Below are 18635 nucleotides of genomic sequence, written 5' to 3'. Positions count from 1 at the left end.
CCCTTCTACTCCCCACGTGAGTTCGCTTCATTCATCCTGGCCGGAGTTTACATGCCGCCGAGGGGAACGTGAACGAGGCACAACAGACACTCGCTGAACAGATACGGCGTGTGGAGCGGACCTTCCCGGACTCTTTAGTTATTGTACTGGGATTTTAACAAAGGAAACCTCAGCCACGAACTCCTAAATATAGACAGTTAATTAAATGCCCTACCAGAGAGAAGAGCATTCTGGACCACTGCTACACAACAATCAGCAGGGCCTATCACGCCGTCCCTCGAGCTGCACTGGGAAACTCTGACCACGTCATGGTTCATCTGATTCCCTCATACAGGCAGAGACTAAAGCTCTGCAAACCTGTGGTGAGGAAGTTCAAGAAGTGGACCAGTGAGGCTCTGGAGGATCTACGGGCGTGCTTTGACTGTACTGACTGGGATGTCTTCAGGACTGCTACCAACAGCCTGGATGAGTACACAGAGGCTGTAACTTCCTACATCAGCTTCTGTGAGGACAGCTGTATTCCATCCAGCTCCAGGGTGAGTTCACAGCGGAGCTCAGGAAGCTAAGACTGCAGAAGGACCAGGCATTCAGGAGTGGGGACAAGGACCTGTACACAGAGTCCAAATACAGGTTTAGCAAGGCGGTGAGAGATGCTAAACGACTGTACTCTGAGAAACTGCAACAGCAGCTCTCAGCAAACGACTCTGCTTCTGTCTGGAGAGGGCTCAGGCAGATCACCAACTACAAGCCCAAATCACCCCACTCCATGAACAATGTGCTTCTGGCAGACGAGCTAAATGAGTTCTACTGCCGCTTTGAAAGACAATGGAGCAGTCCTGAGACCATCCCCACAGCCCCACCAACAAGCCACAGACCATCAGCCCACCCTCCCCAGCCCATCAGGGGCTCACACCTCTGGAGCACCCTCCATCAACTCAGCGACGCCTCGTCATCCTGGAGAGAGCAGTCAACAGGCTGTTTAAAAGCAGAACCCCGCAAAGCAGCGGGCCCGGACTCCGTCTCCCTCCACCCTGAAGCACTGTGCGGACCAGCTGTCTCCGTGTTCACCGACATCTTCAACACCTCCCTGGAGACATGCCACGTTCCAGCCTGCTTCAAGGCCTCCACCATCATCCCGTCCCCAAAACCCAAGATCACAGGACTCAATGACTACAGGCCCGCCTGACCTCTGTGGTCATGAAGTCCTTGAACGCTTGGTCCTGTCACACCTCAAGACCATCACCGACCCACTCCTGGTCCCCTGCAGTTCGCCTACAGAGCCAACAGGTCTGCAGACGATGCAGTCAACATGGCCCTTCACTACATCCTCCAGCATCTGGACTCCCGAGGAACCTACGCCAGGATCCTGTTTGTGGACTTCAGCTCTGCCTTCAATTCCATCATCCCGTCCCTGTTGCAGGACAAGCTCTCCCAGCTGCACGTGCCCGACTCCACCTGCAGGTGGATCACAGACTTCCTGACCGACAGGAAGCAGCACGTGAGGCTGGGGAAACACGTCTCAGGCTCCCGGACCACCAGCACGGGTTCCCCAAGGCTGTGTTCTCTCCTCTGCTGTTCTCCTGTACACCAACAGCTGCACCTCCAGTCACCAGTCCGTCAAGCTCCTAAAGTTCATGGATGACACCACCCTCATTGGACTCATCTCTGGCGGGACGAGACCGCCTACAGGTGGGAGACTGACCACCTGGTGACCTGGTGCAGCCAGAACAACCTGGAGCTCAACGCTCTGAAGACAGTGGAGATGGTTGTGGATTTCAGGAGGAATGCAGCCCCACCCGCCTCTCATCCTGTGTGACTCCCCGACGCTGTGGAGTCCTACCGCTTCCTGGGCTCCATCATCTCCCAGGACCTCAAGTGGGAGCTGAACATCGGCTCCATCTCCAAGAAGGCCCAGCAGAGGATGTTCTTCCTGAGGCAGCTGAGGAAATTCAACCTGCCAGGGAAGATGATGGTACAGTTCTACACGGCCATCGTTGAGTCCATCATCTGCTCCTCCATCACCGTCTGGCACCCTGCAGCCACAGCCAAAGACAAGCGCAGGCTGCAGAGCATCATCCGCTCGGCCGAGAGGGTTATCGGCTGCAATCTGGTTAGCACAGGTCTTCAGTACTCGCCCAGATATGCCATCTGGACCTGCAGCTTTCCTGGTGTTCACCCTCAACAGAGCCCTCCTCACACTGTGCTCGGTCACAGAGCCTGGTGTCGCGCTGCTCCATCTGTGATTCCACTCTGTCTCGGTACCTCCTTTTGGCGTTCTTCACCGCCTCCTCAGTCCATAGACCAGGCTCATGACGCCACTGGAACTGGATTGGATCATGTCCCAGTCGACAATACTCACCTGTAGCTCAGCCTCTGATTGGTCAGACCACCTTCGTTCCTCGTCACTACCGCTTCCGCGATCCTTTGTTGTTTGTCCAACATTGCCCATATCACCCCTAAGCTCCGCCTACTTAGATTTTCCGCCATTTTGAATTTTGTGAAAAACACTTTTTGTTTAACTCCTCCTAAACGCTTCGTCCGAATCATACACAACTTGTTGTGGTTCATTGTTGGTTCAATGCCATCAGAAATCATGTTTGAAAGATTGTTGATATGTCATTGCTCAAAATATGCCTTTTTCATGTTTAAAACAGTTAACTCCTCCTAGAGCTTAAACCCGATTCATTCCAAACTTGGCCAGTATTGTCTAACCTATTAGTAATAAATGTTAACTGGGCCAAGACGTTACGTTGGGGGACGCAGTTTATTCATTATTTTATCATTGGGCACAAGATCCACAATAAAACTTCCAGCATATTGTATATTTCAACAATCACAAAGATTATGATCCTGATAGCGTTACACATACATTACATTTGAGAATCACCGGCCTGTTTGGTTTCCTGACAAGCCATTTAGGATCACAAACTAATTTATGGTTCTAGCTAGCTACAAAACTGGCAAGGATTTCAACGATGGAGGGGAACCGTTGCTCATAGTTTAGACCTCTGCTAACTGCAACGCGGAAGGCTTAACTTCTAGAAAGATGAAGGGGAACAGTTTTTTTGTTTGAAAAATGAGAACATCTTGAGTGACTAAGCTTCCTGCTAACCCTAGCCGTGAGCTAGCCGCAGCGGTGGCTAAGCTATGAGAGACCAAAAGAACAGTTGCTAATAGTTTAGACCTCTGCTAACTGCAACGCGGAAGGCTTAACTTCTAGAAAGATGGAGAGGAACAGTTTTAACAGTTAGAAAAATTAGGAGAACATTTTGAGTGGCTAAGCTTCCTGCTAACCCTAGCCGTGAGCTAGCCGCAGCGGTAGCTAAGCTATTAGAGAGATCAGAAGAAGTTATTACTTCATTTGTTCACAACGGTTCCCCTCCAGTTGGTGCTATGGCAAAAACAAAAGTCGACTTGTGCGTGGATGTACGGCGTTGCTGCTTAGCGTCACGCTGACTGGAAGTCGTGTTCTAAGAAGCATTCAGACATCTCCGTTGCCTTTCAGTGACAGTAACTTGCAAAGGAAGACATTGAAACGTTATGCAAGAGTTTCTCCGTGCAAAACACCTGATGAACAAGTCAATATCGACCAAGCAGGGTTTTTCCTGCATAGAGAACATTTGGGCGCGCGCCTAAGCCGTTTTCCCGAGCGCCTATGACAAATCCCGAGCGCCTAAAGCAAAAAAAGTCAGCAAAAAAAGTCAGCGTGCACGTCAGCGAATATGTTCTCAATAGTATGTTTCAAGTAGGCTACAGCCGAACCCTCGTTCTGTTTTGATTAATAGTAATCGAGTTGATAAGCGTGTCTTCTTGTCTGATCAAAACGCAACTGTGAGGTGCGCGAATGGACAGAGCGGCCAGCTGCTGATCACTCAACAGCCCGACGTGCACGAATACACCTGGACTATTGTCAATAGGGATGCACCGATCTGATCGACGCCGATCCATATCGGCCGATATTCCCATTATCGGTTTTGATCGGCGTTCTGAAACGGCCGATCAAACTTTGCTGATCAGATGACGTAACATCTGCGAGAACTATCAGACGTTTCAATCGCCGCGCACCGCAACGGAGACGATGCGCCCGGCGAGGGCCGCAGAGTGAGAGGTCCACGAGGGGATCCTCACCACCGAGCGGCGTCCCCGTCCCCCGAGTTGAATCTCTGGGTCAACTCAGCCGACACTCACATGTCTGCCCCTATAGACTGATGCTCACGGTAAACACATTCGATCGGGAGCGCGCGAGGGTTTTGTTAACGTTAGCGGAAGGATTTATGTGACAACATCCGGTTTTGCAAAGTTAGCGGAAAGAACCACGTGAAACAACATCCGTTTGTCAAAATAAGATGTCGACAAATCATACACTAACATATACAAGTAAACAATGAACTGATTTTGTATCTTTAGAGATCGTTTCTGAGATTTAGCTTAAATTATGCTAACATTAAAACATTTTTACTGTACCAAGGAAGAGTTTATAAAAATAAGTCAGACTTTTGTATGTTAAAAAAAGTCCTGTAAATGGATTTCCCCAAGAGTTCCAGGAAATGAATAATGCAGATGTGTTCCATACATATCTGAAATCCCCTACAATAGCAATCAAACAATTTTAATGTATCAATGAGGATATTTTTCAAAGTAAAAGTCCTAAATGTTTAAAGAAATCGGTAATTTCTTTCATGTTTGAGTATTTCCTCATATTCCTAGGCAATAATGCTACACAATAAATAGAATGCTTCAATCAACACCGTGATCGGTTTTATCGGATAGGCAGATAGTGATTTCAGTGATCGGTGATCGGCACCCAAAAACCTGATCGGTGCATCTCTAATTGTCAATCTATTAGCCTATATATTTTAGCAACATTTCCTCAAGCATTGCCTCCATTATTTCTGGAAAAAAAAGAAAAAAAACATAGATGTCTGCTAATTACAGTGACATGGCAATACAGCGCGCAAACATTTTTTTTGGGGAGCACCGAAGACCCATTTTGACCCAGGAAAAACCCTGCCAAGCTCAATATCGGCTATTATCTAAAGCTTCATGTATGCTGTGGAAAAACTGCAAAAACAAATATATATCCTGGATATTTTGGACAAATGTGGTTATTTTGCGTCTCGTGGACCTACGTTTCGAGAGCTTCTATTCTGCAACTCTGCAAGGCTTCACCACTAGGCAGGGTTTTTCCTGCATAGAGAACATTTGGGCGCGCGCCTAAGCCGTTTTCCCGAACGCCTATGACAAATCCCGAGCGCCTAAGGCAAAAAAAAGTCTGCGATGGGAAAACAAAACAAAACTAGAATGGGCACTCGGTAGAGCGCATACCTTCGCATATCACAAGATTGGGCATTGAATTATGAACATTTTGGCATTAGTTGCATGCCAATTGGACAAAAATGTATCGTGCTATGGTTTAAAAAATAGTTTGACCTTTCCATGACCTTGACCTTGACCTTTGACCCGATTTATCCCAAAATCTAATCAGATGGTCCCCGGATAATAACCAATCATCCCACCAAATTTCATGCGATTCAAGAACATTTTGACCTGTTCATGACCTTTGACCTTGACCTTTGACCCGATCGATCCCAAAATCTAGTCAACTGGTCCCCGGATAATAAACAATCATCCCACCAAATTTCATGCGATTCGGTTCAATACTTTTTGAGTTCTGCGAAAGATTTTGACCTGTTCATGACCTTTGACCTTTGACCCGATCGATCCCAAAATCTAATCAACTGGTCCCCGGATAATAAACAATCATCCCACCAAATTTCATGCGATTCGGTTAAATACTTTTGAGTTCTGCGAAAGATTTTGACCTGTTCATGACCTTTGACCCGATCGATCCCAAAATCTAATCAACTGGTCCCCGGATAATAAACAATCATCCCACCAAATTTCATGCGATTCGGTTCAATACTTTTTGAGATTTGCGAATAACACGCATACAAATAAATAAATAAATAAATACACGGCGATCAAAACATAACCTTCCGGCATTTTCAATGCGAAGGTAAAAACAACTGTGTTCATCACGTGCATGTCAGCGAATATGTTCTCAATAGGGATGCACCGATCTGATCCGATCCATATCGGCCGATATTCCCATTATCGGTTTTGATCGGCGTTCTCAAAACGGCCGATCAGATGACGTAACATCTGCGAGAAAAAGAATCAGAGACGTTTCAATCGCGGCGCACCGCAACGGAGACGATGCGCCCGGCGAGGGCCGCAGAGTGAGAGGTCCATGAGGGGATCCTCACGCAGCGAGCGGCGTCCCCGTCCCCCGAGTTGAATCTCTGGGTCAACTCAGCCGACACTTACACGTCTGTGCACCTATAGACTGATGCTCACGGTAAACGCATTCGATCGGGAGCGCGCGAGGGTTTTGATAAAGTTAGCGGAAGGATTTACGTGACACAACATCCGGTTTTGCAAAGTTAGCGGAAAGAACCACGTGAAACAACATCCGTTTTTCAAAATAAGATGTCGACAAATCATACACAAGTAAACAATGAACTGATTTTGTATCTTTATAGATAATTTCTGAGATTTAGCTTAAATTATGCTAACATTAAAACATTTTTACTGTACCAAGGAAGAGTTTATAAAAATAAAGGTCAGACTTTTGTATGTTAAAAAAAGTCCTGTAAATAGATTTCCCCAAGAGTTCCAGGAAATGAATAATGCAGATGTGTTCCATACATATCCCCTACACTGGCAATCAATCAATTTTATTGTATCAAGTAGGACATTTTTCAAAGTAAAAGTCCTAAATGTTTAAAAAATCTGTAATTTCTTTAATGTTTGAGGTGCTTTATATATGTATTTCCTCATAGTCCTAGGCAATAATGCTACACAATAAATAGAATGCTTCAATCGACACCGTGATTGGTATTATCGGATCGGCAGATACTGATTTCAGTGATCGGTGATCGGCACCCAAAAACCTGATCGGTGCATCTCTAGTTCTCAATAGTATGTTTCAAGTAGGCTACAGCCGAACCCTCGTTCTGTTTTGATCAATAGTAATCGAGTTGATAATCGTGTCTTCTTGTCTGATCAATACGCAACTGTGAGGTGCACGAATAGATAGAGAGAAACAGACTGTGCGCGCGTTGCGCGGCAACATTTTTTTTGGGGACCCAGGAAAAACCCTGCTAGGGCTGCAACAACGAATCGATAAAAATCGATTATTAAAATAGTTGGCAACGAATTTCATTCTTGATTCGTTGTGTCGCGCGATTATTACGGCGCTCAATAAGTCACGGAGTATAAACAAAGTTGAGTTGAGCGCAGAGCGGCGCAGGAGAAACACAAGCGGAGCGGAGAGACGGAACGCTGCGTTGTGAGAGCCAATCAGCGCTGAGCTGCTCCTCTGTTGATGAATCTAATTGGCTGCTGCTGCTCACGTGGCGCTGGATGCGGAAGTCATTCACGTAGTCGGAGACATTCACGGAGCTAAGTGCGCCTACGGGTGATGTTATGAACCCAGACACCAGGGCGCTACATGTCACGACGTGTGTGGCATTTCCACAAGAGTATAACGTCCCATCAAAGATGTTTTATTGCGAAGAGCACCACTTCACATTTTTTCCGCGTCTCACTGCAATCTCAACGGCAGTGGGCCAGGTGAAAAAAATAATCAATCGGAACGCGTTTCTGATATTGTTCAGGGGGCCACATGGGGACCACTGCTCAGGAGAGGAAAGCTGTCAGTCTGTTTGTGACGGGTTCATCACCATGGTGACCAGTGAACAGGTTCATCCACATGCTGACCAGTGGATCTCCAGGACCTTTCCATGACTTTAAACCAAATTTCCATGATTAAACATTTTGTGAATGTCTATACGTGACAAAGTGAGAAGATGTCGTATTTAAACTAACAATGAGAATTCCAAAGCATACCGTATATATACCGTGTAAATTAACATTTGAATAAAACAAATTTGCATTACTTTTCCAAATATTTTGGGATTTAATTTTTTTCAATTTCTTTTCTAGGCCTGCTAATAGCCATTTAAAAATTCCATGACTTTTACAGGTTTTCCATGACTGTACGGACCCTGTTTTGAATAAAGGGTTGAAAATTCAAGTTTTTTTGTTTTTTTATCCGATTAATCGATAAAATAATCAACCGATTAATCGATTCTCAAAATAATCGTTAGTTGCAGCCCTATTCACCACTGCTGTGAAATAAATGTACTATAGTATTTGATTTTGAAACTGTAGTCTTGATGTTGTCCAAATGACATGAGGGCCTAGACCTCCGTTTGTCAGGGAAGCGGCGCCGCATGGTTAAGTTCTAATGTAAAAAAGCTCAAAAGTCTTTGTTTTAGTGACCTAAAACTCTATTGACGAAAGGTAAAAGTGGTCAACAACAAAAAATTTATGAGAATAGGTGCAGACGGGGGTCTTAGTCGGCTGCGGCTGGTTATCAGGAGGCTCAACTTTCAGAAAGATGAAGAGAAAATGTTCGATTAGCTTTCCGCGAACGTTAGCCGTGAGTTCGCCTTAGCGGTGAGCAGAAGGGTGAACTATGAATTACCACTTCTCTCCATCTCTGAAACACATCCCTGATATTGTGGGACTCTCTTTTTGATCAGTCCCTCTTGAGCAGTTGTTGCCACGTCTGCAATAGAAACTCTTCTTGCAGAATATTCCGTTAAATCAGTTGTTTGCCGTCGGAAAGCGGCGTGCACGCACATCGGCATTTGCTGAAATGACATGGGAGTCTCTCACGGGTTGGATTTCCTAAACCCTGAAAGTGGAGCCAAAGAGGCGGTGCAGGCGCCTGGTTTTCAGACCGCTTGAATTACAATACGCTGAGAGGTTATCTTGGAGTTGTGGCCCAAGGACACCAGGAAAAAAACTGCCTCCCCCTTTAATGTATGACATATTGAGGCTTTCAAGCTTGTAAATAAGCTTCACTGACCTTTAGGTATGAGAGCTAAACCTAAACTAAAGGTCTCAGCTTGTATCTGCCAAGGAAGTCTAACACTCCAACATGGTTTGTGCATTCAAAATATATAAATTGGAGAAAGAACAGCAGGAGGAACACACAATTTATAATGACAATAAAAATTGTAAAAAGTCTGGTTCTTCTCTCTCCTGGCTCAGTTGAGTCATTCATTGAAACAGCAATAAAATAAAAACAATAACGGTAATTAATAGTTAGTTTTAGTCACAAACTTTTAACGTTTTTATATCCCTCAAACAATAAGGTGATTAATCGTTACATCGACAAATCTTGTATTGACCAGTTTTTCAACAGATGAATCCAATTAAAATGAGGTATTGCTCTCAGAATTAAACTGGTCACGAACCCATGACACTTAATAATAAAGCAAATATGTTGCAAAGGGTAATGTTCGTGCCCAAAATAGGGAATAACTTTTCTGCGGTGAGACACAAGTTAGTGTGTGTGCGTACGCGTGCGTGCGATCGAGACGTCTCCTAACCACTTGAACAATCACGTGTCTTGGCTGTGGCCGGATGGCTGTGATGACAAACAGACACCAGACAATATTAAACACATGCTCATAAACATATGGAAGGCGGAGGTATACACACGTAATAAAAATAAAACCCCTCCCCGGGCTCAGCAGCAGGAGAACACACAAGCAGAGCGGCACAAAGAAGCCGCGGTGGCCGCACAGTCTGCGGCACAAAGGCGCCTTCAGTGGGCATCCCAGCCTCCATTCCCACCCACGCGCACACGGAAATGCGCGCGCTGCAATAGACACGAATAAATCTCGCAGATGATTTGAGGAGGAAAAAAAAAAAGAGAAGCGAGGTGAAGAGAAAGGCCTTTGAAGCAGACCCCCCCCTCCTCCACTCCTCCCCCCACGCCGTCTCCTCTTACTCTGCGGGATCGCAGCGTAGCGCCACCTTTTTTTTCTTCATTCCCCATTCCCTGCGTTCCCAGCCCGCCGGAACATTACCCGACTCACCCCCCACCCCCGCCCCCCCGCTAGCCTTTAGCTTCACGTTACCTGGCTCTGCGTCTGAACAGCATCGCGTCCTCCGCGGCCCGCTGTGGGTGTCGTTGTGCGGCTGCAGGAGAGAGAAGCCCGGAGCATCTCGAAGGCTGCTCGGCTGCTGCAGCTGCTACTCCGCCGCCGCGGGGTAACGCGGGTCAGGCCATGGAGCGCCTCCGGAGCGGACCCCCACCCCTCCTTCTCCTCCTCCTCCTCCTCCTCCCGCCCCCACGCGCGCGGAGCCCGGGTCAGACTTTAGGATGCTTAGGGCTGCTTCGGTCCCGGCAAAGTATCTGTGTGTGCACGCACAGCTTCTAACGCGGTATTCGGCTGACGGCCGACACACACACACACACACACACACACACACACACACACATACGCGCACTGTGTGGAGGGCGAAAGAGAGCGTGTGTGTGTGGACGTTCCGGCCGCTTTTCAGAATAAAATACCTTTTTTTGGGACACTCAGCATAAACAAGCCACATAAAAACGAACAACAAAGACAATATTCGTCTCTCAATGTGTGTCTCCCAATGAGCCATAAACAACCGTATACAGTGGAGCAAAATGACCAGACTAAACCTCCACGTAGCACAGCTCCCTGTGCAGGCGCCCTCCGCCTCTAACCTCGACACCGCAGGCCATCCTGAGGACGAGTGCTGCCCCACGTTGCTCTTGGTTTCAAGAGAGTGTGTACTTCACCACACGCACTCTCTCTATCGGCAGTTTAACATTTGCATTTCATCTTTTGGCGTACAGCGTCTGTCTCTTTGGAGATAACAAAACTATATGCAGTGCATGTAATGAAGTTTACACATCATCATCCTTTTAATAACGCTGTTTCCATGACACACCAAGGATGAGAGTCCAGTCGGAAAAATCCAAAACAAGGTCTGCACATTTTCAGGATTTGACTGAGTTAAATTGTCATTATTTATTTAAAATGTGTTTGGCCTTAAAGCAACAACAGTTTATAGAATATGTGCATATGTTGTTATGTATTAACTCCCCCAAACATGTGTCCCCAAAGGCCACTCATGGTTACTGTCCTTAGTAATTTTACAATACACAAATTTGACAGAATAATCTCATTACTGAGGCCATAAGACCAATTTCTCACCCATCACCTGAAACAATTTTGTAATTTTGCCTACAACAAAACAACAATCACGCAAAAAATATCACGAACTAGCACATTTTCATTTATTCTCTCCTGTTAAAAATGGAAACAAATTCTGGTGGAGGACGCTAAATACCTAGCGGCACTACGTTGGAGGAAAGCTTGCACAAGTGACAAAGATTGTCCTTTTATTTTGAAGGTTTAGCCATCGTACTTCCTGTATGGTTTGTGTAGACTTGACCAATTTGCCGAATTTTGCTCAATCTTACGTCAACCTGTAAAACTGCCAGTGAATGAAATGTTTCCCACATATATTTTAACCCTTGTGTTGCTTTAGGGTCATTTTGACCCGAATCAATATTACACCCTCCCCCCGCCTTAGGGTCATTTTGACCCGATTCAATGTTTCACCCTCCTGTTACCTTTATATTTACTAACATATTTTACCCTTTGAGTTCAATTTGACGCCAGCAATTAAAACCTCCAGAAAATTATTAGAATTAATATTGTTTTCCAAGTTTAAGTGTGAGGCACTTTATGTTTGTTTGTTGACTACCGAAAGAACACCGACATTAAACATTGAATGGGGTCAAATTAATCCTAAAGCGGGGGGAGGGTGTAATATTGAGGGTTAAATATGCGTATTCCTGATGTGGCCATGACATCGTCACCTGAATGTTACGTTCAGTTCTGGCTCACGTGGCCCAATAACCGGCTACGATGTCATCGAATCGTCTGCTGGGACGTGGAAAGTTTGGGGTCACCCAGACAATTTGGTGTTTTCCATTAATACTCACACTTTTATTTATCAAATGAATTGCAAAATTAATAGAAAATATAGTCAATACATTGACAAGGTTAGAAATAATGATTTTTTAATGTAAATATTAATTACGTTCTTCAAACTTGTGGCTCAAAGGAAGGCCAGTTTTATAGCTTCTCTCACCATCAAAACAGTTTTCAGCTGCGCTCACATAAAAAGGCTTTTCAAGGGTTTTATACCCCTCTGTTAGTCTTCTAAGGCGATAACACAATGTACCATTCGAACACTGGAGATGGGCCTCTACACACCTCTGTAGAGACTTCATTAAACACCAGAGAATAGTCATTTACACATTAACTATGTAGAGAGAGTATTTATGATTAATTTAATGTTATCTTCATTGATAAAAACAGTGATTTAAAAAAGAAGGACCTTTCTAAGTGACCCCAAACCTTTGAACGGTAGTGTATATACGCTTTTTGAAGGTGCATTATGAAGTCCACAGCTTATCCATTGACTACACGGCTCTTAACATGGCGGTGGCTCGAAAGCCAGAGCAAATAGCGTCTATTAGGGCCCCGCGTTGTCAGCGTCGGAGGGCCGCACGGAGCGAGCCGGCGGGGGGAACGCTAACGAGCGCGAGTACTTCTTCCCCCTCACGCTGGAGCCTCGACGCTGCGGGTCTAAAGAAAGCTGGAAGGCTCTCCGCTGCGATACAAATTAACATCCGGGCGCGCCATGATTTGTCCCCCTGTGAGACGAGTGTGTGTCTTTGCTCCCTGCGGAGTCGGCGAGTGCAGCGGAGCTCTGCAGGTCACTGCTGCCGCTGCTCAGCGTCCTCACACAGCTGCTACAACATGTCACTGCTGCTCACTGTGGCGCTCAGCTCACACCGCGTTGGCCTGGGTACACTCAGCTCCGTTTACGCTGTACAGGAGGTCGGCATGGGCACCGTGTGGCCATGATGCATTGGTACTGTACATTCACTTTAAAGGATGAATTCGACTACATATCGTTCTTTCCATAAGATTCTAACTTTTTAAACAATTTAAAATCATGTGTTTGTTGTCAGTATATTAGGAGCTCTTATAAGAGGGTGGAGCAACAACCAAACCTCCAAAGAAGACACTTTAATGGCTCGATCACACCAGACGCGACTCTCAAAAAAGTATTGAAAGTATGATAAAAAAGTAAAAGTAAAGTAAAAAATAAAGTATTTAAAAAGTCATGTCTGACCCTAAGGCGACCAACATGCTAATTAACTTTCACCTGAAAACACACTGTAAACACCGTGTGAACTCGTGTTTACAACATTTACTGAGTTAATAAATCAAGTGCTATAGGGTCAGGGTTCGTACGGTCATGGAAAACCTGGAAAAGTCATGGGATTTTAAAATGGTTATTTCAAGGCCTGGAAAAGTCCTGGTAAAAAAAATAATCCCAAAGGCTTTGGAAAAGTCGTAGAAATGTGTTATATTCATGCATTTAGGCTGAGTTTTAAATAATTAATATGCTATTAAAAGAATGACGCTCAACATATAAACCGGCATACTCGCAAAGTTTCCGCGCTGCAAGTGAACACACCGTAACTGAAAAGACATAAATGTATATTCTTTTAATCAAACTATTGTCTCTCATTCATTTGTGTCATTTAAGGTTATATACTGTATGCTTTGTAATTATCATTGTTATTTTAAATACTAAATGTTCTCACTTTTTCATGTTTACACCAAGATGGAAATTTGGTTTTAAAGTCCTGAAAAAGTTCTGGAAATCCATCAACATCTGTGTGAACCCTAAAGGGTCAACTTCTCAAAGACTTCTATACAATCTAACTTATTTATTTTGCCACGACTGACAAATAGCTGATAAAAGCACCATTCACATGCCTATTATTATACAGAGCCGGCCTATTGGCTTTTAGATGAGGTCTTAAAAATCTTCATTTGACCAATTATTTTGCAGCCAAATCAAATTTCTTAAAGGGAAGACAAACGTTGGTTTTCTTCTTCATTTATTATTAATTCAATACTTCACTGGTTTCTTGTACAAAGACCATAAAGTAGTCAATGAATACGAGATGAACTAACCTCAATAGTGCAGAAGAGGGAATGTAATTAGATTCCAGATCATTCCAATCCACAGAACCGTACCCGTCTCATCTGCTTTACAGACCATTACGATCCTCGCCATTGGGGGGATTGATGGCTTTTTGCGTGGGTCTCAAAGTGTCCATTTATGTCATTTTTCATGTAAACGTTTTCAACATTATGAATTAACATTAAAGAGTTCAAAACGCGTCACAGGGATGAGGTCCTTCCTCTTTTTTGGGGGTTATTTACTCAGCAACTTCACCTCAAGGGTTTAAAGGCTCAGATATCAGATATCCAGAGAGCAACGCGGGAGATTAAACACCAAAGCTTTGGCTTCATTTAAAGCTGACGGTTATTTTAGTGACCATAAGGCATCAGGAGACATGAGAATAATCCGAATAAAGCTCTCTGGAGATCCCTCTCTTGTTCCAACGGGAACGTGTGGCTGGAATAAACTTGTCCAATCGTTTCATTGGGCCGGAATGTTTCCTAGAAACCGGACTAGACGTTGGTGATAATCCCCAAATCTCAGTTCCTTGTATTCAACCGTAGTTCCGACCATAGACTGTGTATTAGAAGTGGATGTCGTCATCATGACGTCCCCCGTTGTTTTGTGTTTTCAAGCCTCGAGTTCAGCGATTTTGCCATATTGAAATAAGGCCGTTGCCAAATTGGAATTTTTTGCAACCAATCCACAGAAGTAACGTAGAGACACTGTATATGGCTCCTGTCAATCACCATGTAGCCCCGCCCTAAAGCATCCCCTGCTTTACGGTCTGTTTGACTCTAAATGAGCATAATGTACTAAATGACGACATCATGCTGTATAGAAGAAGACTTGAAACTAGAGACTGAGACATAAACTCATGTTTACAATGTTTACTGAGGGAATAAATCAAGAGAGAAGTAGAGTCACTATATAGACTTCTATACAACCAGAGTCGCCGCCCCTGGTGAGAGAAGTAAAGTCATTTTCTCATGGACTTCTATACAACCAGACTTGTGTTTGCAACTGGAGGAGGTGGTCAGTTGACCGAATGTTTTAAGACACTTCCACATCAGCTTTATTTGGCGGAAGCGGTTCATACCACCGCTCTGCAGAAGCCCTGAGACGCAAGTGTGGGTGAGAACTCTTCCGGTTCTCCTTTTTTTAAAGTCTTGTTTCTATTTACAAATTGAAAAAAGTAGCGTGGACAAAAGTATCTCGTAATACTTTATTCTTCCTTTTTTTTCAAGCGATGACATGCTTCTTTATAATCTGGCTGAAGGGACCAAACATGAAGGGGCTTCAGTGTCTGATATTAAATTGTAACTTCAGAGTTAAAACATGAAAAGAATCAATCAAAGCAAAGGGAATGATCATTTTACAGTTTAAGACCCAATCCTGATCGGTACTGATGCTGTGCGTTCAGCAGCACACAGCTCTGATTCTAAATGTAGACGTTTAAAGCCTCTAATCGGTTAACTGCAGCCTTTGTTAAGGAGCGCAGCAACAGCTGCTCCTGACCTCCCTCCTCCTCCTCCTCCTCCTCGTTCAACCACCTTACTCATATGATCCAGAGATAGCACCCTGAGGCTCTGCATTGTGAGTGCATGACGCAGAATGTCTATTTGCTGCTTGCTACTATAACTGGATAAATATATTTAATTGGCCAACGCAACATGTTGCCGGATGGTGTCGGACTGTGATGCCATCCCATAATTACTCCCAACGCTTGGTCAGTGGCCCTCCGCTTCAAACACTCGAGGCCCCACTGAAGACTCTTCAGTGGAGAGTCTGTTTTGGACGTTTAAGGGACGGCGAGTTTCCAACTCCATGGCGTCTTCACAAAATAAACTTCCGTGTTCTCGGCAACCCTAACCCAGTTAGGTGGGTTTACCTGGGAGACAGTTGATAAACTGTTAACCAGTATTGGACGAGTTGAGAGTGAAGTTACCCTCTGAAACTGTAGCAGCTCATTTTTTGCGTTCCTTTCTGGTTCTTTCACGTCAGTTTTTCAATTTTAAAAATGGTGTTGCGTCAGCGCAGCGGCGAGAATGTTAGCTAGCAAACACACCAACGCTGTAAAAAAATGTGTATTTACCTAACAATGTGTCATGATTGGCGTGGGAGAATTATGCATTTCATTATTATGCACTTTGTAAATCATCCTAAAGTTTCAAGACTAAAGTTGTGGATCAATAAGTAATCCACTATTTAAAGACAATACATGTTTAAATGCCAGAGCAAGATCATCATTTGTCACATTTCATATGCTCTTGAATAAGTTTTAAAACATGTCAACGTGTATCTAATGGGCCAAAACATTTCAATCATCTAAAAAGACACAATGTGCTGCATATGTTGTACAAATCCAGTGGGACCCTAGTATCAAAATCATTTGATCATTAGCTAATATCAGTTGAAAAATTAGTTCAAGAAATACTTTTAAATGTCTTAAACTGTAAATTGCTGAAATTATGAAAAGTCTGATCACCTCTGAAACATTTCTCTATATCCTAGAAAATATACCCATTGTATGTTTAAGACTCTAAATAAATGTGCGTCATGAATTTAAAACAGATTATTATTATAATAATAATTATTATAAGTATAATAATTATTGTTATAATAATTATTATATTTATTTAAAAGTGACCATATACAGTTAAAACATAATGTCACTATTTGATGCAGTGAACCAGATTGTAGCTACAGATAATGTGCATAAGTAGTCCCTTGATAGACAATAACAAATATAAAACAATAACAAACATAAAACAATAACAAACAATACAGGATAAGAAAATACACACAATGCACAAAACGTGCATGTGCACCACGTGCTCTCGTCCACTAACCTGGTCCACCAGGTTTAGCCCGGCCCAGTCCGGGTTAATGCTCCAGGGTCAGTGAAACGAGTTTACCCCTAAACTGTTGCCCAGAAGCCTGAACCAGAAGCCGACCAGTGCTCTGTGAACTTGAGATGATGTCCCTCTCGTGCGAGACCAGTGAAGTCTTTTTTTAAGACAATCAATACATTTCCGGCTGCTCGTGAGCCTCAACGTGCCCTAATGAGCCAGAGATAACGTGGTCTTAATGTGATTAACGGGGTGCCCGTATGTCGGCGCAGCAGCCGGGAATTAAGAGCGGGGCTCTTAAAGGGACAGTACACCCCAAAATACCAAATAGAAACATATCGATCCTTTAACCTTGTATCAATCCGCAGTGTTGTGGTGATATCAGCCGTAGAGGTGACCGGTATGATGGACCTCGATCTGGGGTACAGTTTCACGAGGGAACTATTTTCTCTCAACCACATGAAGCTCACAACAGACTGTGTGTGGATGATGTTACCACGTCGGTGTTTGTTGCTGATATGAAGAAGAAGAAAAAGTTAATGTTTTTTTATTTTGTTACGCTTGAAATAGATACTGTTACACCAAAACTATCTAGATTCATAAATACCAGATGAAAGGACAAATATGTATTTTTATATTTGTTTTTTTTCTCTCTACCAAATGAACAAAATGATATATATTTTCTTTCTTCTTTATGTTCTTTACTATTATTGATTTAATAATGATCCATTACTTGTTAATATAATATCCCGTAATATAAATATATATATATATATTGTTTTAAAATATTCTGCTCAGTAAAAAAAAAAAAAGATCTTTTGGTTGCTTGAATGTTGGATAGATCCAGATTTATTCCCACGGAGGTCACACGTCTGGATCCCGAAGTGTAAACGTGTTTCCCGCTGCAGGCTGGGACGCACGAAGCGGACTCACCTGGTTCCAGAGACGCGCGCACCGAGCCTCGCGAGCCGACACCGGCGCGGTGTCACACACAGCCTCCCCGCAGCCTCCCGGGTGCTCTTCCTCTCCGACCTGAAGTTGCTCTCCGGCCGGTATTCCCGCAGCAGACGGCGGCGGAAGTCTGTGGAAGTCTGTGGAATTCCCCCCGCCGCGTGTGGCTTAACTTCTTGCTCACTAAAAACCGGGTATTCCCGGTTCTCTGGCGCGAAGGCGGCGCGTGCTGCTCGGTGCGGTCAACTGAGACCTCTCGGCTGGATTCATGAGTCCGTCTCTCCTCCTCCTCCTCCTCCTCCTCCTCCTCCTCATCCTCCTCCAGTCCAGTCCAGTAGTAGTAGAAGTATCCCCCTGCTGCCCACTGTGAGTGTTTCTGCCTCCGTCACATTCAAAGGCTTTTCTTGGTGATGGAGTCTCAGTGAGTTCAGTAAAGTTAGAAAGATATTCACAGATTCGGACTTCCCGGCTCAATAGCTCTCTGACGAAACGGAGTTAAAGCACAAAAAACACCTCTCTGTGATCGTAGTGATGTCGACAACAAGCTACAACTTTCATTTTACCAAAAAAAGCCGGTCTCCGAGATCGATCAATAACGTTGGTCTCAATGTGCGATCAGCTGTGAGACCTAAGCCCAGGGACCGTCTGCAAAAAGCAATCCAGGAAAAACATATTAAAAAAATATTCAATATATCCACTGAAAGATTGTGAAGGCTGACAGAACTTATACCATACGTCAAATGGCCACCCTGTGTTGTAATACAGCTGTTTTTTTGCAAAAAAACTCATCTTAAATAATTATTATGAATTATATTTAATATTTTATGGGAAAAAACTTCAATAGCTTCACTGTTATCAAGTGTTGGATGAAACCATTCATTT

At 44.1% G+C, this 18635-nt stretch overlaps 1 protein-coding gene across 3 annotated transcripts in view; it reads right to left on the bottom strand.

Moving 5' to 3' along the window:
• gal3st4 (galactose-3-O-sulfotransferase 4) overlaps positions 1 to 18277 on the bottom strand; it is a 33826-nt gene extending 15549 nt beyond the window's left edge. The window contains exon 1 of one of the 3 annotated variants that reach the window (XM_056442767.1): positions 17736 to 18277. Coding sequence is in view for 1 of the 3 variants with exons in the window: in XM_056442766.1 (XP_056298741.1) it covers positions 9999 to 10021 (23 nt within the window). In the remaining 2 variants the exon portion in view is untranslated. Of the gene's footprint in view, positions 1 to 9998; positions 10741 to 16802; positions 17007 to 17735 lie in introns of those variants that run through there. The other 2 variants (XM_056442768.1, XM_056442766.1) reach the window with 2 other exon arrangements.
• Positions 18278 to 18635: the final 358 nt, after the last annotated feature.

Source organism: Pseudoliparis swirei, chromosome 21 (genome assembly GCF_029220125.1).
Source record: "Pseudoliparis swirei isolate HS2019 ecotype Mariana Trench chromosome 21, NWPU_hadal_v1, whole genome shotgun sequence".
Classification (NCBI taxonomy): domain Eukaryota; kingdom Metazoa; phylum Chordata; class Actinopteri; order Perciformes; family Liparidae; genus Pseudoliparis; species Pseudoliparis swirei.
The sequence above is the reverse complement of the archived record's forward strand: the minus strand, read 5'-3'. Positions and strand labels throughout refer to the sequence as shown.